Here is a 15730-nt window from a genome sequence, read left to right as displayed (position 1 = left end):
TAGAGTCTCTGGAAGTGCTAGCTAGCTAGCAAAGGTATCAGCTTTCAAAAGTTAAAACTGGAGCCAAGTAATGTTTCCTCTCTTAAAATTTTTAAAGCCAGCAAAGAAAGTCAGTTTTTTGGGTTTTTTTTTCCTTAGGTCTCAAGATACAAAATATTTTTAGTAAATCATCACAACTATAATCAAAAGATTGCAATGGTAAGAGGGGAGAAGGGCAAATAAGAGACATGTAATTCTTTTTACTTAAATCAAGTAGACGTGAGGGCAGTCGAGACTCTCTTAATGCATGTATCACAGCTTTCAGAAGTGTGTTTTCCAGATTGTTTACCATGCATTGCATAAACACAGCTTTAAGGGACACTACAACTGAAAGCTGGCTCGAATTTCAGAAGCCATTGTGACTAGTTTTGACTTTGGAAAACAATCTCATCAAAGGTTTAAAGACTTTTTTTTCCCAAATCCAATCTGGAACAAAAAAAAAGAGTTTGGATTTCTGTGATATGAGCAAATTATAGCTATAACTCTACAGCATTTTATTCTAACCTTTTTTTAGCCCCATGGACCTTCATAAAAGTGACATTATGTGGAAGTCCATTTAAAGGGAGATTGAGACAGATTATCCTTATTTAGCATGTAAATTATAGACATTTCTCTTCTTCAGCAGTAAATCCATTTTAAGGAGGATTGAGATAAATTACTCTTATTTTAGGACATAGAGATTTGAAAGTTGGTCACTTCTCTTTAGGAGTATGCATCTTGGGAAAGCTTCCCAGGTTAAAGAAGGTCTGGGGGAGGGTAGAGAGAGAATTTCCAGTTGGGAGCTGTGTTGGAAAGTTTAGGAAAAACAGACAAACTGACCCAAAAAGGGCATTCCTTAGTCGTTAACAAAACAAATTCACCCACAGTTTTGCCCTAACAGCACAGTAGCCAAGGGCTGGGGGCAGGGGCAGTGCATTTGGGAGAGGAGAGAGGGGTCCCACATGTCTAACAGCAATTTAACCACTCTTAGAGAATCTATTTTCTTAGACACAGCCAGGCTTTTATTTAATAACTGCAATCCACATCTCCCCTCATCTCTGTTTCTTTCAAACAACCTATTTATTATGTGTACTCAGAGGAAAATTACAAGCTGGTTTAACTCTGCACCACTTCTTTGTCTTTCTTGGGGTATTCTTGGGCAATGCTTACTGGCTGCATTTCCTCACACCCTCCATCAGAACAGCCCCAACACTCAGCATCAGAACACAAATTGCTATGTTGCAGCTGGACCCTGTTTCATTAATGGGCTGGATCAAAATTCCAGATCACCACAGCTCCCTGCTGACTCTGGGGAAACAGCGTTTCACAGCCTAGGCCAAGATGTGGTTTGCATAGACATTACATTTCTTCAAGATTCTCTCCTCATAGAACAGCTGATCATGGTCATTTGTCATCTTCAATAAAATCTCCATTTTAGGAAAAACTGAAAGGGGTTAGCTTTTTATTTAGAATTCTATCAAGTAAAATTCTTTATCATGCCACAGATTATATTTTTGGTTGTATAGCTTGCTCCCAAACCTAAAATGGCAAGAGCAGCAGCCTGTTTCTTCAGTAAACTTCAATCCTGATATACAGTCTATATTATACTATGGTACATCATTGGGGGATGCAAGCAGAGGCATAAGAAAATCCATCGAACTACATGAAAGTGAAAATCAGGATAAGAACCAAACTGGCTTGTTTGATTATGTTCTTAATGCATTTCACATCATTTCCACCAGGCCCCATTAACTATGTGTAGACAGCAGCTCAGTGGAAGCTAAGATGAAACCACTCTGTGTTCCTTATTTGCCAGTGCCACAGTCTCCACTGGAGAAATACCACATCAGAAGTCCATTACAAAAATCACAAAAACTAGCCACAGTCTGTGCTTAATCATGATGAATGGAGGACCTTCTGAAGGAAATGGTGTAACATCTTGATTAAATCCTTTTCTGAGTAAGCCCTGAACCATTTCCTATGCTGGGCAGATGAGGTTAGCCTGGACTTTGTGAGGAGAGTGGTGAAATCTAGGCTTGACCAACAGCAGGTATCAAATATCCTCTGCTTTATATTCCTGATGTTGTGGTAATATCCCCAGTCTCCTGGGTGTATTTCAGCAATTAATTAGACACATGAAACAAGGTTTCTCTTGGGAATACTTGCTGGCGCAAGAACTTAAATGTGCAGTCTTTTTGGCAGGCTTCTTGTAATCCTCAGTTTGAAATAGTTCTCCCTGATATTCCTCGTGTATTTTTGGCAAATAGACCTTTACCTTATTCAGGTGTTTTCCTACCTTGGACTTGTAGTTAATATTTGGGATACAATACCTGAAGGGTTTTTCTTCCTCGGCTGCAGATTGTTTTTACCAGGAAAATCAGTAACTTGCAACCTTCCTGTCTCACAGCACCATTGGCATCTCTCAGCTCTGGGCAGTGCCAAGCACCCATTTGGGTGCAGTTTGGGAGTAGCTGCCATTTCACACGGCTGAAGCTTTTCTTTCACAGAGAGGCATAAAATACTGTAAACTCATCCTTAAGAGAAGGGGAAGAGACTTTGGTGGGTATTATTTTAGGTAGGAGATGAAAATAATGGGATTTGTGCCATCTTTTGGATCTCTTATGATCACTCTTTTTTAATGAGAAAGAACTGTATGAATTGCCATCATGGCTGTATCAGAAACATCAGTCTGGCCATAATGTGCTGGAGCATTCAGTGGAGTTTTAAGTATGCAAATATTGATTGGCTGCAGTGTCCAAGCAACTGAAATGTTACCAAATACTTTCTTCTTCAGTTCTTTGCAATGTTTGGCTCAAAAACAAACACATACAACATTCAAACAACTCTGTGTGGTTTGAATAAAGAATGGGGTTTTTCTTTGCAATCAATGCGGTCTCATTTGTGGGGTTGCTTTGATTTCTTGAGAAGTTTCTCAATAATCCAGATTCTTCCAACACCAATTACACAAAGTCTAAAACTGTAAGCAGATTTATACATCATAAAGAAAACAAAAAAAGACAAACCCATTTTTACTTTGTAGCTCTACATTGAAGTTCTATGCTCTAATAACTAAAAGCAATTCATTAAGTAAAGGTGATAGCTAATAGTGGAAATGACTGTTTAATTAGCAACATCATGTGATCAAGGATGCTTTGTGTCAATTAAGATGATTCTGCTGGTCCCTCACTTACTAATAATAGTAATTTTGAAAACTTAAAAATTACAGGTAGAAAGCTAACATGGAATTACAGTATTTATTTCTTTACAATGATTAACTATTTATTTTATGAATTTTAAATTCTTTGTTCTGTGCTTTTTTTCCCAAGCAATACCTGAATAAATACTATGGGTGCCCAAAAGACAGTTGCAATTTATTTGTCCTGAAAGATACGCTGAAGAAAATGCAGAAATTTTTTGGGCTGCCTGAAACAGGAGATTTGGATCAAAACACTATTGAGACAATGAAGAAACCTCGTTGTGGTAACCCTGATGTAGCCAATTACAACTTCTTTGCAAGAAAGCCAAAATGGGAAAAGAATCATATAACATACAGGTACTGACTGGTACTGACTGGTAATGCTGGGTTCTGTTCACATATAACCATAGCACTTCCAAGACCCAAAGGCTAGACAAGACTCCTTGAATTAGAATCCCCTGGTGTTTGGATAACTACCAGATGCTTTAACAAATACCTCTGTGATTTCAAACTGTAATGTATCAGGAAGAATCATCTCGACATCAACTTTCTGGTTGAAACTAAAGAGATTTTGGGTTTACTCTTTGATCTGCAGCAAGCATCCTAAGGGAGTTGGAGCAGGAGTATCTCACCTGCCCACCTGCTCCAGGAGGATCACAGTATTTATTGATTGCAGAGGCCAAACTCCTCTTCATCCTGCAGTCCTAAAAAGGAGATGATTAAATAAATTTTAAAATCAAGCAATTGTATTTCAGCTATATACAAATACAAGTTATAACAAGCCTATTGCAATAAGTTTGGCATGTTCTAATTTCATATTCTTCTGAAGAGTTAGGGACCAATACAGCTCTCATTGTAGTAAAAAACTCATTACCTTAGGTGGTCCATGAGCAATCATTTACCACCAATGAGAAAAACCAGCAGATTGTCTTAGGTGCTTGACTTAGTCTGCTGTTCCCTCACACGTTTGGACTCCAAGCGTTCGTTGGGCTGTGACTAACCTAATAAACGCTGAAAAAACCCGTGGCAGCTGCTCTTGCAGCCCCTACTTGCTGATGTGCTCCCTCTGATTCTTCCTCACTCTCCTTAGGCACAAAATAGTTTCCCTCACTATGCACAGTCACAGCAGCAAAGAATTGGAAACTTGTCTTTAGTCTTTACATGGCAGATAGGCTATAATATAAGGCAGTAAGAAGTCCAATTAAAATATATGAAGAAGAAGAAAGCAACATACTAGAGAGTTTGTCCCTTTCTCAGGTCAGGCCTGCAGCTTTATCTTACATGCTTTTTCTTCCTGTTTCCCTGTGTATCCTATTGCCAATGTATCCCACACACAGGTAAAGGATTAGCATTCCACAGGGATGAAACAATATACAGTTAGAGACACAGGTGAGGGAGAAGGGCTGCTTTTCTGCTCTTATTGAAGGGCAAAACAATCCACACTTGAAACTTCCGGAATGTTACTGAGCTCCTTTTCTGGTCTCAGTGCTAATGCAAAACTCAAAATGTTTTGTGCAAGGCTCACTGCCATCCAGGCTTTACAGCCTCTGGATTTATAATTTTCTTCTTGCTGCTGCATCAATTCCAAAAGAAAATAAACAGTAAGTGCAACATCTAAACACATCTCTGAATCAAAGGAAGTTGTTTAGATCTCATGTGCAGCAGTGTTACCTCTTAGCTGGTTTCACTGCTGAGTCTACTCAGCATGTTGAGCAGTAAACAACTAATACAGGGAGCATGTTTGTGTGTTACTTAACTGTTGCTTTTACCTCTAAGGATTATAGGCTATACCCCAGATTTGGATCCTGAGACAGTAGATGATGCCTTTGCTCGAGCCTTTCAAGTCTGGAGTGATGTCACACCGCTGAGATTTAACCGAATAAATGATGGAGAAGCAGACATTATGATTAATTTTGGCCGATGGGGTATATTTTTCTATTTTTACTTATGTTTTTGGTTTTGTTCCTTTCATTAATCCTCAGTATTAGAATGATCCACCCTCATGAGCCTTTCTGGCAAACCTTGTCCTAGTTCACACTTGGCTCATACAAGCTAAGATCTAATTTCACTAAGACTTTCTTTTACATGAGAGAGAGAGAGGGAAGTATTTATACAATATCCTTACACTATATTTATCTTTCCAAAAGAGAATTGCTAGGGGCAACATTTTATTTTTAAATTTACAAATCAGAAATAGAACTGAGACATATTGGTATAGATCTTCAGATGATGTGAGCTGGCTTCCTGCCACAGAAGAGAACGGAATAGCATCATACCACTTATTTATAGCTTTGTATGCTGTTTTCCAGTGATAGTGGTGAGAGTTCTAACATACTGGAGAGCTTAAAAATGGATTCGTGCCTTCCAATTTTGACTCCATAGCTGGTTTCCATTCTTTAGCATGGCAGAATGCAAGCTTTCAATGCATTCTTTGGTCTTGAAGAATTTAAAAATATGGATCATGAGCAGAACTATGGTTTGGGTGCAGCTGATGATGGGTGACTTGATTCATTTTCATTGTGCATGCCTTCTCAATTAATTTTGGTTTCCCCTGAAAAAATATTTATGGCTTTCCAGTGTAAACATGGGGGGTTTTAACTTCTGGACAGTCACAGAATTTTTAATACCAATAAAGATATTTGTGCAGCCAATTACTTGGGAGGTAGACTTTGGAAGTTAAGTGAAGAGTTCAAAGAATAACTGAACTCTTTGTAAAAGCCTTCATTTCAAGCTGGTTTTCATTGCTTTAGCTACTGATGAGTTGACCTCAAAAGCTGCAGAGATTCTGTACACTCAAGAATTTAAAAATATGGATCATGAGCAGAACTATGGTTTGGGTGCAGCTGATGATGGGTGACTTGATTCATTTTCATTGTGCATGCCTTCTCAATTAATTTTGGTTTCCCCTGAAAAAATATTTATGGCTTTCCAGTGTAAACATGGGGGGTTTTAACTTCTGGACAGTCACAGAATTTTTAATACCAATAAAGATATTTGTGCAGCCAATTACTTGGGAGGTAGACTTTGGAAGTTAAGTGAAGAGTTCAAAGAATAACTGAACTCTTTGTAAAAGCCTTCATTTCAAGCTGGTTTTCATTGCTTTAGCTACTGATGAGTTGACCTCAAAAGCTGCAGAGATTCTGTACACTCAGGACTTCAGATCCTCATCCAGACTGGCTCCAAAAAAAAAAAAAAAAAAAAAAAAAAAATTCTTACAAAAGCAGAAGTGTTTCTGCTGGTTTTAGTACTTGCTGGCTATAGCCAGCTCAGATACTGTGGGCAAAGAGCTGCTTCCACAATTCAGTCATTCCTATCACTTTACTGCATATCAGATTCACAGGGGCTGAGACAGCTGTGAGGTTTCTTCATTTTTAACCTTTCTCTTAAGCAAAGGATCTACTTTGAAATAAATGGGAGTAAAGCACCTGATATATGTCAAAATCTTTTTCTTAACAACTGACACACTAGTCTCCTGAAGGGAATGAACTGAACTAGTATTAAGAGTGACACCAGCCTGAAATCAGTGTAGCAGAGGAGAGAATCAGGCCTGTGTATTTAGGGCTTCTGTTAAATGGCAAGACATCAGACCAAAAGACCAGGAATGATGCAACTGGAGATGCTGGCAGCCAGCTTTGATGCACAGGTCAGTGTGGTGGGAGAGCTATGAATACCAGGGCTATGCCCGTGCCAGCCTGCCTTACCCACAAGTGGTGTACTTCCAAGAAAAGCCTACAGTGTGTTAACATGAGAGCTGCTTAACCTGCTGCTGCCCTGTGAGCTGCCTGGCTCTCGGAGTGCTTCAAGTGGATGAGGGATACTCTCCTTCAGGGCTCAGAGAAGCAAGAGCAAGCTGGCTTTCCAGAGCTCACTGCTGACACCCAGCTTTGCTTTCCTACTGGGGTAGTGAGTATCCTGCACAAAGCAAAGAGCACAGCAGTGTGAGGTGCAGAAGAAAAGAGCAGCCTGCAAAGTGAAATCTGCCTTTACTTTCTAATCTCTGTGTTGGAGAGTGATACGAATTACCTGAAAATATCCCTCATCTACAATGTTTACTTTAAAATTCCCTATCAGCTTTTATTGAGAAATAGCACTGTGTATACAGTCATACATCACATGTACAATTCTTCACTGTTCTTCACAATTTTTGCTTTCTTTCCACAATACTTATGAGATATAAAATACCATGCTGTGACAACTGCAGTACTGACTCTTAATGTTCTTTGTAAGAACTGGCTGATTCTCTTCTGGTTCAATCTTTCCAGCACAACCCAAAACAATAAATTCACTCACTAGACTATTCTGCTGCTGTCTTGGATGGGAAAGTACACATGATAATCATCATTCATGTACAGACTCTGCCTGAGGTCATTAGAAACTGCTCTTTTTTGTCTGCTTGCTCCTGCAGAACATGGTGATGGATACCCCTTTGATGGCAAAGACGGTCTCCTGGCTCATGCCTTTGCACCAGGGCCAGGAATTGGAGGAGACTCCCATTTTGATGATGATGAACTGTGGACTCTTGGAGAGGGACAAGGTACCAGACTTTTTCATGTTTCAGAACATATGGCCTGCTGGCTGCTCTGTTTTAATACTGTTTCAGGCACTGCATTAAATTCTTTCACTGACTGACAGTAAATATTAGGAGGTGAAAATTCATTTATACAATTTAAAATGTTTTCTACAACATGTTTATGTAATTCCTAATGAAATAGGATTTCCCTTTCTGTTCCTCCACTATTACCCCATGAAAAACTGAATTAACAGTAGGCCTGATGCTGCATAACCTTCAGGAATTCTGTGAAAGTACAAAGCCATGGCTACAATTTTGAATGCTTCAGTTCTCAGGGGTTCAAACTACAATACCTTTAAGTTTATTTTCAAGAGGCAGACTGGTCAGCGTTTTTCTGCTCACATGATGATTTAAGATGATTTAAGCTGCAGCTCCAGTTGCTAAAAGTAGAAGCATCCACTTGAACAGGTTTTTAAATACTCATAGTATCTTATAAACATGTGGAATAGAAATCACTCATGCTGGTGACCAAAACAAAATTAACATCAAACAGCAGATTAAGAGCATCTTCAAGAATCTTTCACAGGCACTTTGCCATACCCTTAGAAGAAAAGATCTAGATAATATCACCTGAACTAGGCAAAAAAGGCCTAGTAGTTTGTAACCTGCTTTTTCTGCTTGAACTTTGCCACATTCATACATACTGATTATCATCTTGTCCTGTAAAATAATTTGGAACACTTAAAATAAGAATATAAACTCACATTTGTGTTTCATTTCAAATTCTAGCTTTCTCATCTGTCTTCCCATCAAAAAAATAATTGAACTTTAATACCAAAATAGTCATCTTCCTTCTGTTGGGCTTTCTTTCACCTTCAGAAGAAGCACCAGCTGGTAACTGTACTAAGTGGACTGGTTCCCTGCCTCAGAGGCAGGAGGAAACTGTTTTCCCTATAAGTGAAAATACTGCACAAGCAACCAGTTAGTTACTGCCATTAAAAGAAATGCAATGAATAAGTGACTTATCTATGCATTAACATATATTCCAGCACCAATACTGTATTCATAAGACTACATGTGTGTACAAACTGAAATAAACCCCAGGATCTGGGTGTGTCTGTGTTCCTTACCCTGTCCCCCCGTGCCACAGATGTCACACAAGTCCCACTGGAAATACCAAAGTGGTTTATGAGGCACAAGGCATGTTCAGCTCATTTTCAGCTGCTGCCTGGAACCTTTGAAACTATACTGAACATTTTAGACCGTATTACTAAAGAAACTAAATTACTAAATGTATTAACAGCATGTTTATAACTTTGCCTTGCCATAGTAACAACATATATATTTTTCTGGGCTGATTCTAACACTTCACCATGAGTAATATCCATGTAATTCTTTTAAAATTACCAGTTTATATTTCAGCTATGATCATCTTGCCAATAGAGAGACCAGCAGTATATTGAATTTCAAAATGGAAATTCAGACTGCATTTCTATATCAGTATCTTCCAGGAAAATAAGATGTCCAGAAATTGTATTTTTTGTATCAGTTGGTGGCTAGTTTCACCACTGCATTTGTTCTCTTTGTAGTGGTCAGAGTGAAGTATGGAAATGCAGATGGTGAATACTGCAAATTTCCCTTCTGGTTCAATGGCAAGGAATACAACAGCTGCACAGATGCAGGACGCAGCGATGGATTCCTCTGGTGTTCCACAACCAAAGACTTCGATGCAGATGGGAAATATGGCTTTTGTCCCCATGAGTGTAAGCAGACCAATGTTTCTAGTGATTTTTCTCCTGGCAGACTGTTCCTTTCTTCTTTGCTCATCCACTTCTTGTGTTTTTCCCACTTCCTTTCCTTTTAGATAAAGGAATGAATGTCTTTCAGAAATCATAACATGCCAGTATCTGTACTAAATTATTAGAGGGTCTAGGAAAGCTAAGATTGTACTTTAATTCTACCTTTTGGAAGATGACCAGAACTGTTTCACAAGGATTTTATTTCATATTTGGAAACATTCATCTACAGATTAGATAACGAGTATAATGCCTTTGTGTAGCCATAACTTTTTAAAATCATACACAATATAATTTTTATTATTATTATCTTTCAAATGAATTTATAACAATATGTTTCCTTTAAAAACAATAGGAACACATATTTCTGTGCTTGAAAATTTTGATGAGCCTTTACATCTTGAGGATATAACATTTCAGACTATTTATTGGTATGAGTGTTAATTTCATCTCCTGTACATCACACAGTAGGAAACCTTTAGAGAAGCAATTAATTGGCTGTAGCCTACTGAGGTAATTTATCAGCAGTGAGAAGAGTAGAGACGGTAAGGTGCTTTCAGCCACTCGTTCCACGTCCTGTTTGCCAGTTCCTGGCACATACATTAACAGACATTCCCAGTACTGCAGTTTCCCACACTCATTTATTTCCCTTTGTACATAACTGACTATTAGCTTTGGGCAGCAGGGAGTGTTTCATCACTCTTTTTACCTTTCATATCAAGCACTGGGTCAGTAAAAGTCCTGCCTACTACTCCTGGGTCATAAAAAAAAATAAGAAAGTTTTGAAGGAGAGCAAACCAGAAAGAAATGGTGCTTTTTTCATATTCATGCTAATCCTGCTTGAAACAATAGTACTGAACTTATTTATAATGTTATGGCTACATGCAGTCAGTACAAGGAAAGAGAATCCAGATTGCTGAAAGAAGATCAGTGATGCTTAAGCCTCAAGCTACCAAAATATGTTCAGGGGTTTGCCAGCCCAAGAATGCACAAGTAGAGCCCAACATGTCCCAGCACACAAGTACTGCCACACATGTACATGTATTCATATGTACATGTCTGAAAAGAAATGCATTTTTCAAAATTTTGCAGGTATGTGTACATAGAAAAAGTTCAAAATAGGATTCTCTGGAATCCTGTTGTAGCCAAACACTAAATGGATTCCTGCTTGACAAGTTTTGGGGTTTTTTCAAGCTCATTTGCAAGACTATACAGTTTCAAATACAAGATTACAGATTTTCTGCCTCAGGATGGCAGTGGTTTCCAAAGATTATCTGTTGTAGAACATATCAGTCTTGAGCCCTAATGCAGTAAAAAGTTATTCTTTAATTTCCAAACCCCTAATTGCCTGGTATAGATCACATATAGAGCTGGGATCTACCCTGGTGACAGCTATTAATACAAGTACAGAGGATGAACAAGCAGGAGTATGAACTTTACACAGATTACAAAAAATTTTAAAAATTTATTGTTAGTGGTATGACTTTCAGAATATTTACTTCAGCAGACTGTAAGTGTGCACATGCACATAACTGCATAATCTTTTTTTTGGGGAAATTTTGACATCTCCTTTATTTCCCACCTTTCCCCAAATCGCCTCTTCCTTGGATTAATTCTTTCAGCCACAAAAGAGAAAAATTTGGCTCATTTCTTTAAAATACTGCAAGCACTCAGATGCAGTCAGAATGAAGCCATGATTATAGGCAGCTGGAGAAATGGAGATCCACATACCCTGACTGATACACCTTTGTAAGATCCTAAAGTCATGCAAGGCTGAAAATGTAAGCAGTGGAGCACTGTCAGGGAGAGTTGGTTCTGAAAGTGAGATTCCTGGAAATGCCAGTGTCAGGGTTTCTGAAATGGAACAGAAGGGTTTCAGCCTTTTGTTTCTGATGTAATTGTTTTGCAAGATCCATGAACAGTTATGCACAGATGTTTCTTATTAAATGCAGAGTGGCATTGTTCACTCATTATTCCAAGGCACCATTTGCTAAACCCCAGCTAATAAATTCAGATAGGGTAGGATTTATATCAGACAGTCTGTGTTGGCAGCAACATTCCTGGTTGTTGGCCTTTGTTTCTCTCATGTTTAACTCACTGAAGTTAGTTTGAATTCTTCTCATTATAGAGCCACAGTGCATATATGGAAACATGTCTAAAGCTGTGGTGCTGCACCAGGCTTTTCTAAAGTTAGTCCCAGATCTGTACCCTAATTTTGTAAACTGATTGAACTATTGTTTGTCAAAGCTGGAGGTAAAGCAGAAAGTTATCTACCTACTACGCAAATCTTACACAGGTGTGCTGAACTTCTCCTTTGCCATATGGGATCAAGGCATCTTGATATCTCTCATTTCCAAACTCCACTGACACTACAGGCAGTTTAGGCTCCTAACATTGGTCCTCCTGTATATAACAATCTGTTCTCTGCCTGTACCTCCCTCACACTGGTCACAGTTCTTGTAGGCTGCTGCCTGACTGCTCTCCCAGGCACAACCCTCGTGAAGCTGCACCTACCTCCACCATGGATCTGTGCCACAGCGGTTTGCAGCCTTCCAGCCTGAGGTTTCCTGACATCACAACTGGTTAATTTTTCTAGGAAGAGCTAAAAGTGAAGTTCACATATTAGTAATGTCCAGTCTGAATCTGCTCTCACTTCAGTGTGTCTTTACCAGTAAATTGCTGAGCTTACCATGATGCAGAACAAGGCCCTTTAAGATCCCCTTACAAGTAAATTTGGCTTTTCTTTTGGGGAAACTGCCCCAGTCTCTAACTTTCATTTACATTAACGCAATTTTATTGTTAAGGGGGGAGAGGGGGGGAGTTGAAAACTTAATAAACCATTGTTGTTACCATCACATGATGTAGCCTCAAGCAAAATGAAAAACTGCATTCTGACTGCGGCTCAGAAAGGCAGCATGCAAAGTAAGAGACTGACTTTCCATATGGTTTTTGCAACTTAGCCACATGTAAACCAATATAAAAAAGGCTATTAAAATGCAGAGTTTGCCAGACCTAGAGCTGGAAGCAGCTCATGGTGAGTGAGTCATCTAAACAACTCAGTTTAACTATGCTCTCCAATTCTATCACTACTTTTTTAAAAAAATAAAGTCCTTCTCCAATCACAATAGCCACAGCCCTAGTTAATGCACCTTTCCTATCTTAGTACAGCACCTGAAACAAAACCCAACATTTGGGGAAGCACAGGGTGTGTTGCAGACAGGACCCCTGTGTGGCTGTTTCCATGTCCAGGATGTAGAAGGATAGAATCACTCTCTCAGGCAGATCAGAAGTTCAGCAAACTTGTGTGTGTGAGCCAGGCCTGCAAAGCTCCAAATCCTCTCATTAGTAGGACTTCTTTAACTTACTGGTTCATGTCCCTGATGCTGTAGCCAATTACTGGTTTAAGTGTAAAAGGCAAAATGGACCATCTGTGTCACAATACTCCATTGTTAGAACCCTTTCCCAGTCACCCTTAAGCCAGAAGAGGCCTGGGGGGTTTATTTAGTGCTACTGTAAAAAGAAGCACACACATAAACAATGCCTCTTCCCACTGATGGATCAGCCTAAGCAAAGGCAAACCTCCTCAAATCCTACACATAGACTGAGGCTGTAATGGCTGTTTAGTCAATCAAAACCAACAGCAAAGTTAGAAGTAACCTGCCAAGCCTTCCCACATACACATTTGGGTTTTAGCTGCAGCTTTAAACTGCGTGAGAGAAGGGGGGGAAAAGGTGCCCTTGGGCATCTTAAAAAGGGCCAAATCATGGATGCTTTACACTGTGATTCCTTGTTGATACTGAGCCTTGTGTTCTGACATTTTCCTCTCTCGTTCCCCCTACAGCACTTTTTACAATGGGTGGCAATGGTGATGGGCAGCCATGCAAATTTCCCTTCAAATTCCAAGGCCAGTCCTATGACCAGTGCACAACAGAAGGCAGAACAGATGGATACCGATGGTGTGGAACCACTGAAGACTATGACAGAGATAAGAAATATGGATTCTGTCCAGAGACTGGTACGAGGAATGTTGCTTGCATAACACAGTCTAATTGGTCATTGTTTTAACAAGTCTTCTTTGGCATACTTTCACCAGAGCACACAGAAGTTGATGAGTTAGACACAATTTTAACAGAGGTGGCCAAGGATGTAACTGGAACAGGAGCAATCTGTATAAACAAGGTGGTCACAGCACAGGTTTGTCAGGAATACACAAATGGCATTGAACGTACATGGCTACCACTGCAGGATAATTACAAGCAGATTACGGTTTGTTAATGGCCCTGGAAGAGAAGTCTCATGTGACAGAAGAAAGTATGAATAATATTTTAGCTTAATACTCACCATTTACACTTGTAAAAAGAAATCCTGTTTAGTATGTTAAGCTTGTGTTAATAGATCTTTTCAGCAATTCAAAAGAACTAAGTGAAATGGTTTAGCCACAAAAATAGATTTCAGCTTTCTTCACAATTTTTTATACTTTTTAACTTGAGTTTTACTACATAAAGGAACAAAAATTAATTTAGAGCCCTGAATAGCTTGGCAGGTGTTCATTCTTAGGATTCATGCTACAGCCATAAGCATAGAGACTAAGTTAACCATGGCAGTTCTAAAATCTCTGGCTTTTAACAGAGCCAAGGGGAAGCTACATTCAAACCTACATGCATCCTGCTTTTTGATTTTTGGGGGTCTTCTGAAAATGGCCCAACCATTAGCAATACAGCTTTGAGGTACTGGTATTTGGCTTTCTGTTACTTTTGATTACCAGGTGTAACCCTTCCATTTCACATTATAGATGTCCAAAAAAAAAAAATAAAGGTATCAAATTCATTATACCCTGCTACATGGTTAGGAAGAGAAAATTCTAAAGATCTTTCAACAGACAAAAGAACCAATATATCTAGAATCAATGTAGTCAAAGTCTTAGGTAACACAGTCGCTATCAGTGGAACAAAGAAATACACTTAGTTTAAGCTTTCTTTCAGCATAAAATGCTATTAATAAATAGTAATGAATGAGAAATAAATACTAATAAATAATTAGGGACACAACCAGCTTTGCCTCTGTATTGCTCTCATGTACCTTCCCAGAAGACAGACCATAATTTGAAAGGAACTGTCATTGTCAGGTAGAAGTATAAATGAATTTAAATGACTTTTATATTATTTTCCTATTCTGTTCATGATACCTACTTTAAACTGTTATTTTAAATGCAGTTGCATTCTCTTCCCTCTAGAAATCCTTGTACCTGCACATACAAATGTTATTTCTTATATATTACTGCCATATACTACATAGATGAGAACACAGGGGAAAATTTTTCAAGTTTTTGCAGAACTACTGGTTAAAAAAAAAAGTTTTCTACATATAATATATCCTTCTCTTTAGAAAATGTTTTAAATCATATAATTTTAAACTGTACCCTGCTGTCAGGGTATATAAAGCTTATTCTTGAGTGAGACACCTACCAGCCAGGTGGATATTCAATAGCTCTTTAACCTTTCTGACACTAACCATACCTTCCACCTAAATACTTTAAAACACTTTAAAATAACACCAGGAGTGAGCATTAAAAGATACTTGCTGGACAATCACCTTCCACAAAACACTGTTAAACTGCTGCTTTCCCAGAGCTGTGAACATGAGTCCAGGGCTCCTTCTCACCCCCACCTAAACTATTGGCAAGTTCATTGCAATGGCAATGTCTAGACTTCTTCCTTTTTAATTCTGTCAGAGTCTTTTCAAATATTACTTTTAATCTTACTCTTCACATTCCTAGAAGCATTGCAGTGTTTCTGCTTCCTTTCTGGCTTTAGCGCGTAGTTTAGGAGAAGAAGCAAAAGGGATCCCCTTCTCACTGTGTTTTCCTGTCATTTTCCACAGCTATGTCAACAGTTGGTGGAAATTCCGAGGGAGCTCCTTGTGTATTCCCCTTCATCTTCCTCGGGAATAAATACGAGTCGTGCACAAGTGCAGGGCGCAACGATGGCAAGCTCTGGTGTGCCTCCACCAGCAGCTACGACGACGACCGCAAGTGGGGCTTTTGTCCAGATCAAGGTAACACCCCTTGTCAGGGCAACGCAAGGGTGACTGGGCAGTGCCCACACCGATGGCATCACATGTGCAGTGATTTCATTCTCATCATCCCTGCTGGTTACAGCACTCCTCCCCAGCCTGAAATCTGAGCAAAGTCCCTACACTGAAATGTGAGAC

The 15730-nt window shown here is 39.1% G+C and overlaps 1 protein-coding gene across 1 annotated transcript in view; it reads left to right on the top strand.

The window, feature by feature from the left end:
• Nucleotides 1-15730, top strand: part of MMP2 (matrix metallopeptidase 2) — a 29725-nt gene that overhangs the window by 485 nt on the left and 13510 nt on the right. Inside the window, exons 2-7 of the mRNA XM_008638786.2 lie at nucleotides 3345-3571; nucleotides 4991-5139; nucleotides 7620-7748; nucleotides 9314-9487; nucleotides 13362-13535; nucleotides 15401-15574. Coding sequence (XP_008637008.1) covers nucleotides 3345-3571; nucleotides 4991-5139; nucleotides 7620-7748; nucleotides 9314-9487; nucleotides 13362-13535; nucleotides 15401-15574 — 1027 coding nt within the window. The remainder of the gene's footprint in view (nucleotides 1-3344; nucleotides 3572-4990; nucleotides 5140-7619; nucleotides 7749-9313; nucleotides 9488-13361; nucleotides 13536-15400; nucleotides 15575-15730) is intronic.

This window comes from Corvus brachyrhynchos, unplaced genomic scaffold (genome assembly GCF_000691975.1).
Source record: "Corvus brachyrhynchos isolate BGI_N302 unplaced genomic scaffold, ASM69197v1 scaffold26, whole genome shotgun sequence".
Classification (NCBI taxonomy): Eukaryota; Metazoa; Chordata; class Aves; order Passeriformes; family Corvidae; genus Corvus; species Corvus brachyrhynchos.
Note: the sequence above shows the minus strand (reverse complement) of the source record. Positions and strands in the feature narration are given on the sequence as shown.